This window comes from Aedes albopictus, chromosome 2, assembly GCF_035046485.1.
Source record: "Aedes albopictus strain Foshan chromosome 2, AalbF5, whole genome shotgun sequence".
In the NCBI taxonomy this organism is placed as follows: Eukaryota; Metazoa; Arthropoda; class Insecta; order Diptera; family Culicidae; genus Aedes; species Aedes albopictus.
Window position 1 is genome coordinate 292,295,832 of NC_085137.1, and position 16,408 is coordinate 292,312,239.

The window sequence follows — 16,408 nt, forward strand, 5'->3', positions numbered from 1 at the left end:
GAATTTTCGGTAGAAGGCCCGGAGAGTCGAGTAAAAAAAAAACAATCAACTCCGCTCGACGAATTCAGATGATGTCTGCATGTGTGTGTATGTCTGTGCGCAAAAAAGTTCACTTACTTTTAAAGCACTTCCCATTGATTTTAAGGATTATAGCTCGAATCGAACCGAAATTTTACCGCATTGTTTGCTATTGGATCGATCAAGGCATTCCGGAATTATGGCCATTTTAGTGATACGGACCAACACTGGTGAACAGGTCGTATATGAAACTGAACAAAAATTCTATCATGCGACACATAAAAATGCGCCGAATTTTGTAAACTTTAGCATGGAAGTCATCAATGGAAACCACAAAACCACGATGCCGGTCAAAAATTCAAGATGGTGACCTAAAATCCAAGATGTCGGTCCATAACTAGAAGAGGCGGCTGTTTTAAGGACTTTAAGGCTCTTAAACCATGCAATATGGATAGCTGTCTCATGTTGCAGTTTTCATCATAAGCTGTCCCATGTCGCTTTTTGAAGCCTAACCTGTCCCAATAAGGTGGCCCCCAAATATATGAAAAACAAAAATTTCGAAAAAAGTCGAGTCTTACCTCCTAAATCAGTTGTTTTGGACTTGAAAAATTTGAGCAAAATCGGTTGAGCCTAAGGAGGCGCTCAAAACGCTTGAAGTTTGTATGGGAAAACTTGGCCAAATAAATGCAGAAATTTTCAGTTTTCGAATTTTGCCGCTAGGTGGCGCTGTAAGCGTTCAATGATCAAACCCTTTGGTATTATTGTAGGTGACTATATGCCAAAGAACTTTGTCGAAGACCGCAAAGTGATCCAACGTCTATGAAAAAAGTTATACCCTAGGTAAAGTGAGGATAAACTTTATTGCCGTTTTTCCAATACATGTAAAGGAATACATAATATCAATAATGAAATCTCAATACTTTGCCTCACTTTGCCTAGGGTATAACTTTTTTCACAGCCGTCGGATCACTTCGCGGTCTTCGACAAAGTTCTTTGGCATATAGTCACCTACAATAATACCAAAGGGTTTGATTATTGAACGCTTACAGCGCAACCTAGCGGCAAAATTCGAAAACTGACAATTTCTGCATACATTCGGCCAAGTTTTCCCATACAAACTTCAAGCATTTTGAGCGCCCCCTTAGGCTCAACCGATTTTGCTCAAATTTTGAATGTAGCGTCTGGGAGTCCAAAACAACTGATTTAGGGGGTAGAACTCACATTTTTCGAAATTTTTGTTTTTCATATAACTGTGGGCCACCCTACTGTCCTAAGTTAAATTTCACAAATGCTATCAGGATTTGCGGAGAATGATCAGGATTCCCTCATAGACTCTCGGATAGCTTTTTTAGGGTATAAACTGAACAAAAATAAATGAACATGGGACAGCTTATGCTGTAAAATTGAACATGGGGCAGACTATGATGACAAAACTGAACATGGGACAAATTGACTTGATGTTGTTTTCATAGAGTTTCTGAACAAAGTGTACTAACTGAGAGTGGTTTCAGAAAGTATACGCAAAAAATAGATCATTTTATGAAAAAAAGTCAAAATAGTCGGAATGTATCATGGGACAACTATGCTGCATACGGCAGTATAGAACCCGATTTTGAAAGTATAGCTTCATTATTTATTGAAAAAAAAAACAAAAAAAAAAATGAGGATATTAGTTACTTTTGCCTTAAGGCGAAATTGGAAGCATGGAATGCGGAATAAGAATTGCTCGAGAATTTTCGTGGGAAGGTGGGTTTTCACGGTTAACCCTTTCCTTCCTACGACTTTAAATGACTATTTCTACGCCAAAAAAGCATTTCCAAATAAATTGCTTGAACAAAAGTCATCGCAAATTGTCTAAATTTATTTAAATCAATGAAAAACCTCTTTGTTGTAGATCAATAGGTTTTTGATTGTTTATCAATAGTTCCACTATTGAAACAAGTAGATATTAGTTGGGTCGACCTTATGAGATTACAACCGTATTCTAAAAATTATTACATCATATTCATCTAATTCCGTTTGTCCCGAGTTTGTCCAAAATCGATGGTGCAACCATTAGGAGTAGAGGGTTAAGTAAACGATCAATGCGCTGACACGTTTAATATTGAACGATCGTTGATGTATGTGCAATGTGCATCACCCTTAAAATCGAGATGAAGACCGCGACGTGTATTTTTATGTAATTAGTGGATTATGTAACCTTCCTTACTCTATCCTACTAATAAATACTCCAACCCGAGACAACTGTGGGGATGTTGTGGATTTCACGGTTTTTAGTAACGGTTGACGAACTATCACTCCTTCCCATTCCGCGATGACCGTAAGGACATGTAACACGGCGCCTTTATTGACTTTCAAATATTGAACTCTCGAATTGTGCTTATTGAGAGTGTGTGGCTAGGCCCAAGCACCTTTCATTGGTTCTCTGTGCAACTTCGATTGTTCTGGTCAATAACGGAGTAGCAACTACCTACGATGTGTACAAAAAAAAACCTTCATTTTTGACAATAATTCAAGCTTAACTTTACAAAACATCCTACGTAATAAAAGTAAACGAGTTTTTAAGTGCTGTATTTAGATAGACTACTACAATCAATGTGGCGCAGTATCATAACGTCCGAGGCCATAAAGTCCCAGGACTTCATGGCGCATTTTTTCGGGGCATAACGTCCGAACTTGCAGATACGTCACAAAGTCCAAGGAAAGAAGGCACATAGGATATTATGACGCATCCAAACTTTTGGATGCTATTTCGCAAAAAAACGCGACTTAGTGTCCGGGACTTTATGGCCTCGGACGTTGTGATCCGGCCCCAATCAATGTGTTTCTACAAAGATCTTTGAATATAGGGGAGACTGAGGAGACTTGATCCCTGTTGAGACTTGTTCCCCCCATATTTGCTCGGAATCAAAAACATTTTTCTTCTAGCATATTTTTTCCAAAACTACTCCTGGACAAACGACAATGTTTTGGCTACAAGTGATTTCGATTTTACATTGCATTGTTTTTTAACGGCTGACGGTTTGTTTTCAGTTCTTCAGAAATCTTTTGGGCGATTCCGAAAAATCTCAATAACTTTGTGAAAATTAAACCAAATCGTGTCAAAATTTCACAGCACATAGTTTAAATAGAATACTTTCAAACTTATTTATCCAAATAAGGCTGTTGTTAACATATTTTAATTAATTCAACTTAGTATACACAACAGTGACATGGGAAGACTTGATCCCTCGAGGATTGCACACACATTATACATGTGAAAAATAAAATTCTATTCGGAAGCCTCTATTTACTTGGAATTCTAGTCTATTCAACGATAAAATGTGTCAGATAATTATAACTTTAGTACAAACTAAGAAAAGGGGGATCAAGTCTCCCCATTTTGAAAATACGGCATACCCTTAACAATTTAAGGAAATCTTATAATTTCAAACACTCCAAATTCATCGAAAATACAAGAAAACTCGAAAAGAAAATGAATAGGAAGACTCTGGAATTATTTTCCCTTTAAATAAACCATGTGCTCAAAGGGGGATCAAGTGTCACCCATTTTTGAAAAATACATCATAAGACATGCCTCCATAAAAACACAGTTTAGAAAACAATAATTTAAAGGCCTTCTGTTGTGTATTAACTTGCAATAGATGTTTACCTGCCATTTAGTACGGAAATCGGATCTAGTTTTGGTTTTTTTTTTCTTTAAGTTTAAGGTAAATTAAGAAAAAAGGATCAAGTCTCCCCAGTCTCCCCTACTGTAGTAATTCAAATAACGTATTTCAACTTTTAACGCTTTTTTACCATCCCTCTGCAAACGTATGGGATCCTATTCTAATCAATCATTCAAGCTTTCAGCAATCTTCTTCTCTCGCATCAATTATGACAACGATTCTCCTCCCAAAGTGCCGAGCGAAGCTTTCAACGATGCTGATGGTTTTGAGTAGAGCAGCTGACGAGAGACTTTGTGTGGAAAAGCATTTTTCCTCGTGTTAAGAGCTATGCTTGCTTATATGTACATTATGTCTGCAAAGCGTACTCGCAATTGCGATATGTACCACTTTGCCAGTTGGCCAGTAGTAGATGCGATTTGGCGAACCAAAATGAGCAATCCAAACCGAGCAAGGTCAAGGTCGGGATGGTGAAAAATACCACACAGCGCTACGCTAGGCGATATGCATCGGTGCATTACTATCATGGTTATATAATAGCTTACAACTACTCACTCGATTGTTTTTGTTTGTTTATCAGTGGCTTGTGCCAAAGTATAACACCGATCATTTCCGATTGTATGAAATCATGCTAAGTAGTTTTCGTACACCCTACGTTCCATGCAAGAGTTACATGATTTGAAGGTAAAAACACCCACAACAGTGATAGACATTCGTTTAGCCGATGCTGAAAAAAATTAAAGAAGTGCCAGAAAACTCATACAAAAGATTTAATGATAAAACTTTTTAACCCTTATGTGGCCGACAGGGTACCCGGGTACCCAGCGCCCATTTAAAAAGCACGGTGTAGAAAAAAGCAAAAAGTTTGTCGGACACATAACGGTTAATCGCAGTGATAGTTTATCTAATACTGTTTTATGAAAAGGTGATACATCACACTTACATGTACACTAAAATGAAAACGAGGGTAAAAACCCTTGAGATGCAATTTTTTGCCTAGACATTTATTTAGCTGAGGTAAATGAAAATTTGGTTTCAAAAGAATTATTGCAATTTCGTGGGTATATTGGGTCAGAGGGGCGAGATTGGGTCAAAACATTATCTGAAATATCTCATCAAATATTGAGAATATCGAATCTAAAATTTTATGGTGCCATCCTCGTAGTTGTCAGCAGTTCCTGCCGTAAACTTAGCTTCTAGAGCAAATAGGTAATCTTTGATAAATCATCGAAAAAAGCTTGAAAATGAGGCCTTTTTTAAATGCCAGTTTCGATGAAACATCACGCTTTTAAGTGGATTGACACATTTAAGAATCTCAAACTCATAACCATCATATAATATGTTATTGGTAAGTAGTATCAACCTTGACCAGAATATTATTAACTTGCTTTGTTGTCAATGCGAAACAAATTCGGTTCCCTTGACCCATTCTCACCCCCTCGAAGGGGTGAGAATGGGTCCATTTTCTTACACTTGTACTTTTAGGGAAAATTTACGAGCTCCCAGTAATTTTTCATCATTTGTTGAACAATGAATGCATTTTTGACCCATTCTCACCCCCAACGACGGTATTTGTGAAATTCAGAGAGGAGCAAGGAGCAACGATGATAAACAAATATATTTAAAAAAATACGTTCTGTAAACACTCAAATGTAAGCTAGATTAGTTGTTTTGAAATTATGACACAGAATTTTTGTAGGAAATGTTAAAATTATAGCATAAAATTTCGCAAGACAATTAAGTATAGAGGTTTAAGGTTAGTTAAACATCAAAATGGGATTGATAAAAGCTAAAGTAAATGGTTTGTAGGAATAAAGATGAGTCCTAATGTCTCTGAAGTCTATCTGTACAATACTATCACACTAAGAATAAATCGCAGAATTCGGTGAAAAATTTCACCAAATTAAAATTGTGAAATATGTTTTACCAATATTTCTGTGAAATGTTTTCCAATCTAACTGTCACAATTTCACAGAAAATTCGGTGATGGCAAACAAATTACTAAATTCTGTGAAAGATTTACAGTGGTGCTCAGACTGGAGGATACCGCGGGCCAAATTTGCAATTCGGGATCGACCTGCGGGCCGCATAAAACATCGATGCACAAAAACAACAAAAAGAACAATTCTAAAGCATATTATTTATTAAAAATCTGAACTGTTCAGAACTTGTGTAAGGGTCAAACTTTATAATCTATTGCCCTTCGTGGAGTTCAATTTAGATTCATAAGTTTGGTTGAGAAAAAACGTTCGAGCATCAAATTTAAATTCAAATAAACAATTTAGAAGTTGCCCCTAGAATTGCCGTGAAGCCACTTCAAGAACTTGTGAAGCAGCTTTTACAAGAATTTCGTTTGAACCGCTCCAAAAAGGTTCGCTGGATTTTCTCCTGAAATTTCTTGTGCAGTTACTCCAGAAGGTTTTCGAGAAATTTCTTGGAGTTTTTTTTTAGTTTTTTTCTAGAATTCTCTTGAAACACCTCCAAGAACTCCTGTTAGATTTGCCTTTGGAACTGCCCTGAAGTTACTTCAGGAATTCCTCATTAATCGTTTCCAAGAATGTCTCCTAGAATAGCTTCCGGATTTTTCCGAAAATTTTCCAGGAGTTTCTTGAAATTTTAGTAAATTCTTTCCATAAGTCTTTTCTAAAGTTGATGAAATACTTCATCATTAAATTTCTTCAAAAATTAGATTTTTAACAATTGTTTCCGGAAGTTTCTTCAACATTATCTTCTAAAGTTGCTGCATAAGTTGCTTCAAATTTTCCTCAGGCGTTCTAGGTATCTTTTGTGTCTTGATGCAGTTGGTCCTGGAATCTTGTTTGTAGTTTCTCCTGAAAATTATTTTTTTGTTGCTGCACAACTTTCTCATTGAGTTTCTTCAGGTTTATTTTCTCCAGGATGATTTGGGTTTCTCCATATATTTCGCTTAGAGTTGCCTAAAATTTTTCTCCAATAATGTTTCTCCAAACATGTATCCAAAAGTTTCACCAAAAGGGCACAGGAGATCCTTTATGAATCTCACCAGAGACTTTTTTCTTTAACCCTAAAAGGGATACCTGGGGTCCATTGGACTCCAGGCGCCTTACAGAGCTCGTCTTTGATGGAACACACTTAGCGAGGTGACGAAACTGAGGCCATGAAGGTATCCCTTTTAGGGTTAAGTTCGTTTTGCTTGGACAATTCAAATTGGATTCGTATGTTTTGTTTCGAAAAATGTGTGAGTCTTATAATAGAAATTTAAACAAACAGTGAAAATTGAATAATATTGGCAATCAAGTTGAGATTTGTTGAGAATTTTGTCAAAAACTTCGTGCTTTGTGTTTTTATGTTCTTCGGAAAGGCAAAATGTGAAATATTTACTCAGCGTTGCATTGACTGCGCTTAAAAACTGAAACTAATTTTTAAATGATTCAAGATTACATTTCAAACAAAATTTTATTTGATTCGTACCACTTATAAATAACTTATAAATAACTGACTTCGCGACTTAGCTGAAATGCCAAAATATTTCGGAGTTGCGATTTCGAGTCTTACCAGAACGGATTGTTCTTTTAGTTTATTTATCATTTAATTTGTGTTCAACACTGTGAAAATTGATCAGCATTTTTTTTGTTTGATTTCTTAATAAATTTAACGAGTTTTTTCAAATAATCGTTCAAATATTTCGATTCGTCTTAAAGTACTCCGCGGGCCGCATCTTAAGGCTTGGAGGGCCGCAGGATGAGCACCACTGATTTAGATGATACTAAAAACTGTGCAAAGCTTCAGCTCAATAGAGAATCATGAATTTGAAAAAATATTTAATTTTGATGCTGTTACTTGGAATCGCTTATTTATTGCTGCTTAACAAAGCAGCGTTGCCTATCTCTTCGGTTTTCCATAATTTTTTTCCAAATGCGTCAGATCGCTTTGTGGTCTTTGAAAGGTTGTTTCCTCGTAAAATTTCCAACAGAAATAATTCATCGATTTATTTTTAGGGACCAAGGGGCAACATCTGGCGATTTTTTTTGGAAAGGTTAGTAAATCGTTTGAAAACTTAGAACGGCTGGCGCTAACATATAGTTTCTTCGATCGAGCTGAAGTTTTGCATGGTTGATATGGAACTAAAATTTAAATTTAAAAAGCGAACTGGAGTAAAATGTGTTTTTCTGTCCCAGGCTGATTACATTGTTTAGCAGGCACAAAGATACTCTATGCCCAAGGAAGTTAATGAAATTTCCATTACGAAAAGTTTCTGGAACGACTGAAAGTCGAACCAGTCACCTTCAGCATGGGCATGCTTTTTTGCAGATGCTTCGAAAAAATCACAATTTTGCTATAATAAAATTGACCATATTTGTAGTTCATTGTCAAATTTTGAACTCAATCGAGAGAACAAAGTTACAGTATGCCAAAGTTGGCCATTTTGTATGAAATTGGCTTTCACTGCTATTTTTATGAACATAGTTGTATAAATTCACTCTGGAAAAAGTGAACCGCCAATCGGTTGAAATGAAAAACTCGAGTCGAGTCAAGTACAAAACACTGAAGACGACCTTACAGTTGAGGTCGAAATACGTATCTGTCACAGGATGCAAATTCTTAGTGGAATTCAAAGGAACAGTACTTAACGCGATTTTCTTTTTTAATTAATGAAAAACTTATTTGTTCGAGCTGTAGTACAAATAATTCATTTTGGGGGTGTCATTGGGTCACAATGCAAGGCAATGCAATCAATACGAGAACCCTACAAATGTGCAATAAAACTGAGAGTATACACATTCGTGCCAAATTAAAAATACACGCATATCAGTTTCTAGGTTGATGATAAGAAAATATTAATTTTATGTTTTGAGAATGCCAGATGAAGTTATGTCTAAGGAATAGCGGATGAACTGTATTGGATCATTGATCGTTGACAATGAATGTGGTTAAACTTTCACGTTTGTTCGTTTTTGGTGTTATTTCAAAGTGTCTTGACACCGATAGCTTGTGCGCAAGAATCTCTATATATTCAATAGCTTTGACTTGCAAGCGATATTTCCTCATATTGAACTATTTTGTCGAAATTTTAGTGTTTGGCCCAATGTCACCCCCTAGAAGGGGTGACATTGGGCCAATTTCAGTTACGCTATATCACTGTCGAAATTAAAGTTGAAGCATTTATACAATCCTGAACAATATAAAAATGAAGATGTGTACCGAATTCAACATTGATTTAGAGCTAAAATATTGTTGTAGTGACCTGCAAAGTAGACATGTTCACATTTTAGAAAATGTCTCGGATCCCACCGGCCACACACTAAGATTCAGATGTTCCAGCTCAGTATTTTTTCCATCTTTTTACTGAGTTTTTAACAGCAGATTTATCTCGGTACACTCGGTTATCGTATTTACCGTTCACCAATAACGATATTTACCGTGTATCAGGAACTTTTGACAGTTTATTATCTGAGGTCGGTAACTCATTTACAGAATATCCGCATAAGAAACAACTGAGCGTACCGAGTTAAATCTGCTGTTGAGAACTCAGTAAAAAGATGGGAAAAATACCGAGCTAATCTTAGTGTGCAAGTAAGTATTATAATTCTCATGCTAAAATGAACTTGAGGTCAAATTTTCAGCTTGATTGATAAAGATTTCGGCTTCAAGTCGATTTGGTAATTTCGGGCTTTTCTGAACTTAAAAAAATCAGAACGGAAAGACATACAATAATGATTATAGCTCGAAATCGAAGGTTATCATATTCGACAAAAGTCGTTCATACATATTTGTACAATTCTCGCACATTTCATCAGTAATAAATTGAGTTTTGTTATAAGTGATTCCAAAAAATCTGTATCTTGGAATCAAAATGGCCTGGGAAGCATGAATTGATGAAATTCTAGGAGTTGACATACCCAGGAGAAAGTCATGCCATATCTTTCAAGACGAACCCCGTTCGCGATAATTCAGCAGCTTTTTTGTATGAATTACAAAAAGCTTCCGGGTAACCTTGAACGGGGATCGTCGTGGGATATATTACATAATTATCTCCAGAATATTCCATCTAGGAGCATTTCATTAATCCATGCTTCCCAGGCCATTTTGACTCCAAGATAACAGAATTTCCGGTACCACTTAGAACAAAACTCAATATATTACTGATAAAACTTGCAAGAATTGTACAAGTATGTATGGACGACTTTCGTGGAATATGATAAGCTAAGATTTCGAGCTATAATTATTATTGTATGTCTTTCCGTTCAACAGTAGGGTAAATCGCCAATTGTTGCACGGCTAAAAATTCGCCAATTGTTGCACACCCCATAAGAATAACATGGAGTGTGCAAAAATAGGCGAGTTTTTAGCCGTGCAACAATTGGAAAATTACCCTAATGGTTTTAAAAAGTGTAGAAAAGCCCTAAATTTACAAATCGACTTGAAGCACATCGAAATATTTATCAATCAAACTGAAATTTTGACCAGAAGTTCACTTTAGCATGAGAATTATGATACTTACTTGACCGGTGGGATTCGAGACATTTTCTAAAATGTGAACATGTCTACTTCAAAAGGATGGACTATGCAATTTCGGCCCAATGACACCCCCACTGACGGTATTTTGATTGTTCAAATAACAAACTATTATTAACAGCCTTGTATTGTATTTCAATCACTTTTTTACGTGTACTTATGTTTTCAAGTTATTTTTTAAATTATGTACACTTCCTCTAAAAATAATTTCACATTGACTACGAAATTTATCAATGTTTTTGTACGAACAACACGTGTGTATAATGTACATATTGTAATTATATATCAGGACTCTGCAGTAACAAGTATGCAATACGCAACATTTGTTATTGTCAATTATTATCGTTATCGCAATATCCTATAAAATATCTGTCATTTTTTTGGGCCTAGTCATACAGGAGTATGAATGCATATAAAATAATCTTATTGCTCTAGCATTACGTGGTATATAATGCATTCCTGCTAGCACTTACATGCATTGTTTTGATTTGTACGTAGCAAAACATGAATACTTAGACAACAACGCCAGATTGCTCCTTCCTATAATAATTATCACTAACCTTCGGTGTGGTTATATGCTCCATGATTGATATTTATATCGATCGTTTGCACTGATAACACAGGAGGGCTAATAGCGAGAAGCCTTGACTTATTCTAGCAGACGTTCGCAAAACACTTCGTTTCACTGTTCAATATTGAATTCGGATTCACTATCAGTACCACTATTCAATCACTACACACTACACAAAGTATACAAATTACTGATGCGAGCGGCCCAATTGATAGATATTCTTATGAAATTTTATTCTTTTCTTCCCGATGCAACGAAAACATTCACGCAAACACGAAGGAAAATTATTTTCACCTGAACTAGCGTCGAGCTGTCAAGCGATAATTTATGTTCTATAACACAGCTGTCAAAATGACAACGATCGGCTCGATTCGACCTCTAGCGGTAAAACTTTGAACTGTACTTTGTGCTTACCAACATACGCCTTTTATCTACGAACATGGCGGTACATGTGCATGTAATTATTTTTTGAATTTGCGTGGATTGAGCCCACAACATTCTTCTCCTAGGGCCAGAACACGGACAATACCTGTGTCCCATCCCAGGAAGCACCAAGGACCAAGGGTTGGCATTAACCTTCTTAGCATCGTCGCCCCCATCGATTTTTACAGTATTTTGCTTTTCCAAAAACTGAGCGGTTGGTACGAGATGTTCCCACTCATTGTTTTATTGTTGAATTAAAAACGCTGCACAGTAGACTTGGCCGCTTTAATGATTGTAATGCATCTCCGATGTACTGCAATCATTAATAATGACAAGAAAAGGGATGGAAGTAGTCGTTTCTATCATTTTCCAGGATTCTTTCAATGATTGGCTGTGTATGTGTAGACTAGACTAGACTAGACTAGAATGCAGAAACACTGATAGCTAGCTCTTCGACAATATTCACTCATATCATGTAATGATGTTTCAATGGACTACCCGCTTGGCGCACACCCACAGTTGATCAGCAGGAGTAAATCCATTTTATTTTGTATGGTGAAAAGCATCTAAACTTGAATTACTTGAAATAGAAAGCTTTTACTGAAAAAATATTTGGTAGGCTTAATGGTAGTCACCATTGTGCACAACAACTACCAAATATTTTTTCGAATAATGTATTCCATCTCGATGAATTTGCCTTTAGATGCTATTCGCCATACAATATTTTTGCAATTTACTTTTAGCGATTTTTCGCGCATAGAAGCTAGCGCCACATTGGTCGATGCGGAGAGTAGGAAAACTGCCGATGTAGTTAATTCATTGAAAGCTGTTTAACTAAAAAAATAATATTTTAGGTTAATTGGGTTCTTTAGGGGTATCCGGATTATTTCATAATCGGATTCCCCACCCCAAAATTGGTCTAAATCCAAAATTTTATAATTTTTGGAGTCCGGGAACTATTTTTAAAATGCATTTAAAGTTTGTATGGGGAAATTTTTTTATTCGGGTCGAACTGTCATTCTATCGATTTAACTGTCATTCTATCCACGAAAATAAAAACTGTTTTGTTAATTTGACCATCAAAACAAAGGTGTTGGAATCCAATAAAATCACGTTATACTCAGAAAAATGAGCTTTTTCGATTAGGCTATAGAAATTAGCAATATTTTATTCATTAAACAACCCAATTGGGGCAAACTAAGCACTAAAATTATATGATGCCGTCACCTCCCATCTATGAGGCCATGGGCAAACAATATGTTGGACTTTTTTGGAGTATGTAAGCTACCGCTCATCGTTTGGAAACGTTTGGAATCGGTTATATTAGGTAGAAAAACACTCATACTTGTTTGCGTGAAAATTTGAAAATTATCGATGCTTTGATGCCAACGTCACAAAAAAAGTTTCTTTAGAAATAATCCTTGCGTATTCGATTATTTATTCATTTATTATAATGTGGAAATTCATTAAAACAATTAAAAAAAAAGGAAAATATCTCTCTGCCTAATTGACCCCGTAATACCCTAACATTCCAATATTTTAATAACTCCTTGTGTGTAACGTTACTCAATGGATTTAGGGCGATGAGATCCCAACCAAATAGGGGAATCAACGTATTTTGGATACAGCGTTACGCCAATATATTTTGGAGACTTCCATTTGTTTTTGCCGTAAGTGGCCAACAAATATTGGCTCGTTGCTGTGTCCAAAATATGTTGGTTTCCCTATTCATTAAAATCATAATATGCCGTAAAATTATGGAAAACTCAAATTTTAGAGGGAACTGGGGTAAAACGGGCTCTATAACTCACTTCAGAGCAGTTGATCGTACACGAAACAGTCACCAATCAATTCTTGAGAAAATTTGCTTTCACATGAGCTATTGATGGTAACGTAGAGGCTTGTGTTTAAAGTTATTTTTTTTCACCTTTGGGAAAATTTCGTAAGAACCTTATGATTTTTACAATAATTGTAAATATATGAATGCAATGATAACTTATGACTTATTGTCAGAAAAAACTTATGACTTCATATTATAACTCGTTATAATAAGGTATTTTTATGGCATTTTTTAATATAAAATTATGGCAAAAATCATAAACTATTTATGAATTTCCTATGATTTTTGGTAGAGCGTACCCACATTGGTAGGTGTAGCTCTACATGAAAAATGTTAGAAATGATTTCATCCACACAAATTGTGTTTACCTTTCTCCTCTCTGGACGCATGCAAGAGAAAATATATTGGTTCGATCGCTCCTGAGAAAGCACATCCGAGAACATTTCTGGATTCTGGATTTGTTCCAGGAAAAAAGTGAAGAGTAATTTTTGGAACTTTCTTAATCTCCATCCGGAAAAAGCTATGGAGAAATTTTGCTGCAAAAATCAGACAAATAGTATTTCAAAGTACTAAACAACTCTTTACAAAAATGATGCACTTTTTTGCAGACTTCTAAGAAATATAATTTCAGAGATTTCTCAATGAGTTTGTAATAAATCATTCACAGGAGCATACTACAAGATTTTCACCAACAATATTTTTCGAATCAAAAAATATTTGAGAAATACTGTCAAAAATTCAGGGGCATGTGATATTTTTGCACCAAGTAATACCGGCTACACAAAACTCATTTTAAAAATAATACGACAACTGTTGTGTAATTAATGTTTTTTTTTCTAAACAACTGTAAATATTTAAATGGTTTAGGAAGAAAAAAAGTTTTACTAATGTCGACGAACTTTTCTGAACAACTTTGTGTTGCCTAGTCTTGGCAGGGCTGAAAATCGTCGCCGTCTGAACAGAAAACTCGACGATGAGAACGAAAACTAGGCAGCCGTCGTTGCTCCTTCCACATCGGATGACTCATTTCAGCCAGCGAACCATTAATATGGGTTTGCGTCGTGAAGCTAATAAAATCTTCATTCGTTTTGTTTCGCTTTTCGTACAAGTGCACCTAGCCGTCAATGTTAATGTTGTCACCAGCAACAAACAACGAACTTCTGCAATCAAACAACGAACTTCTAGAGTGCCAATCCAATACTCTAACCAGTTGAGCTAATGAGGTTCCACACCAACATGTGAGGTAAAAAGCCAATAAAAGCTACAGATAGAAAAGATAGACAAACTGACCGGGACAGATATAATTTTCATTTCTCAAAAATTTTTCAAGTAGCTTCACTGTAAGTTCGTCAACTAGTTGTGTATCAGTGGTCGACATTTGGAAAAGATCGGTCTATTCTACACGAAGTTATGATAGTTCTAGAAAAAGGTATAATTATCCGATCGTCTAATTTGAGCAGTTATATCTCCGGATTCAATGACCCCAATTTACAGTGAAAATTTTAGAATATTTAATGCACTTTTTGAAAAGTTACAGCTACTTAAAAAAAATTGAGAAGTGTAAATTTTGCCTGTCCCGATCATTTTGTCTATTCCCTGTATTCTCTGTTGGCGTTTGCTTGGCCCGTCGTCGTTCGTTTTCAAGGAACAAAGAGGGAGACGAAAAGTTGGTGGTCGACTATTTTATGCTTGAGCTTCGTCGTGGCGACGAAAAGGCTAGTCGTCACCGTTGTTTTTTCGAGACGACGATGATTTTATTGTTTTATTCGTGGAGCGGTGACGAGAAGGACGATTGTCAGCCCTGCATCAACATTCGTTATTTTAGATAAAACTGGAATATTTTTTTGTATAAGGAGCTCCAGCGGCACCAATGTCATGAACGCCAATCGAAAACTATTGCATAAATTTGGAAAATGCATTACTATACCGACAATATTAGAAAAAAAAAAACAATATTAGTGCAATTGGGGCAGCTGTCCTCTATTTGCATTTTCTCGACTGTCCAGCATGCTATGAAGCTGATTTTTTCAGTATAGTTGGGGGGACTACATAGGCTTGCTACCTACAAAAAACTAACGAGGTCAATTGGAAGATAACTGAGAAATAGCTGAATGTATACTGATATTCCAACTTGAACAATAGGGTAGCCCTCAAAACTACAATATCATTAGTATTACCACATTAATTTGATATTTATGACTCTCATAAGATACAGTGAAAAATTGAGTGGAATCGATAAAGTCTAAGGGGATGCTAGACGAAATTGAAATTTATGTGAAAAAACGGGAGCAGTATATGCAAAAATGACATAGTTTTAGTTTTCCGCCGCAAGGTGGCGCTAGATGCGTTAAAGCACAACTATTTTTTACTATTGTTAAGGGAATTCTATGAACAACAACTTTGTCTAAAAAAGCATAGTGATCCGAAACTTGTAAGACAAAAGCGATGTCCAAGACTTATAAGTATATAGTGTACACCGAAAAACAGACAGATTTTAATGATGCTATTCTTTTTGCATGCTAAAATAACCATTTCAAAAATAATTTAATAATAATTCTTGAAGCATATCTTCATAATAACGTCTTGTGTATCATTGTGGGGCTTTTACATAATACGTTTTACTGAGTTCGTCTTATTTACACAACAAATAGTAGAACCCGAAATATGTTTGGGTGCGCTAGTGTAAAATATAGAATGTGAAGACACTTTCCCATACCGTCACTTTTTTGATTATCGAAGGTTTTATATTTTTAACAGTTCCCTAGAAATGGGATGTATTTGATGCTGTTGGATTTATATTTTTATCGCCGCCCATTGAAAAAACATCCCTGTTTGAAGGTTAGTGCAAAATTATCGCACGCACCCTGTATAAATAAAGCTGAGTAAATTCTCTTTACTTACAGAGATGAGCTAGCTTGGGGTTGCACATCTTATTGAAAAAGATACTAACAATGACTCTTTACTCAAATCACTGTGATAATTCACAGAGGTTTACTTCAAAGCTTCACATAAATTTAGTAAAGAGTTTTTATTCAGCTTTATTCATATGATCTATTTTAAAGGAATCAAACCACATTTTTCTCAGGATTACGTTTGCTTGATATTCCTTATGATTTTTATCAGGAAATCCTTTAGAATTTCTGCAAGGAGCTGAACCCAAATGCCATGCATAAAATACATCAGAAGTTAACCAAAACTTTTGTAAGACGATGCTCACCGTTCATTTTGACGTTAACTCTAAGAGTTCTGCAAAATTTCCCTAGCAGTTTGGCCAGTAAGTCCCTCAAAAAAAAATCAAATATTTTACTGTCGAGGCTTTGTCTCTCACAAATTTGTCCAGGTCATTGAAATAAATATTAGTTGTTTCAATAATTGTTCAAAAAACATCGATCAGCA

General features: G+C 35.7%; 1 protein-coding gene across 1 annotated transcript in view; it reads right to left on the reverse strand.

Annotated features, from left to right (window-relative positions):
* The window catches only part of LOC109414236 (myotubularin-related protein 8), a 52,353-nt gene extending 41,303 nt beyond the window's left edge, over window positions 1–11,050 (reverse strand). The window contains exon 1 of the mRNA XM_029859735.2: window positions 10,739–11,050. Within this exon, the coding sequence (XP_029715595.1) occupies window positions 10,739–10,762 (24 nt within the window). The 5' untranslated portion in view covers window positions 10,763–11,050. The remainder of the gene's footprint in view (window positions 1–10,738) is intronic.
* Between the last annotated feature and the right edge of the window lie 5,358 nt (window positions 11,051–16,408).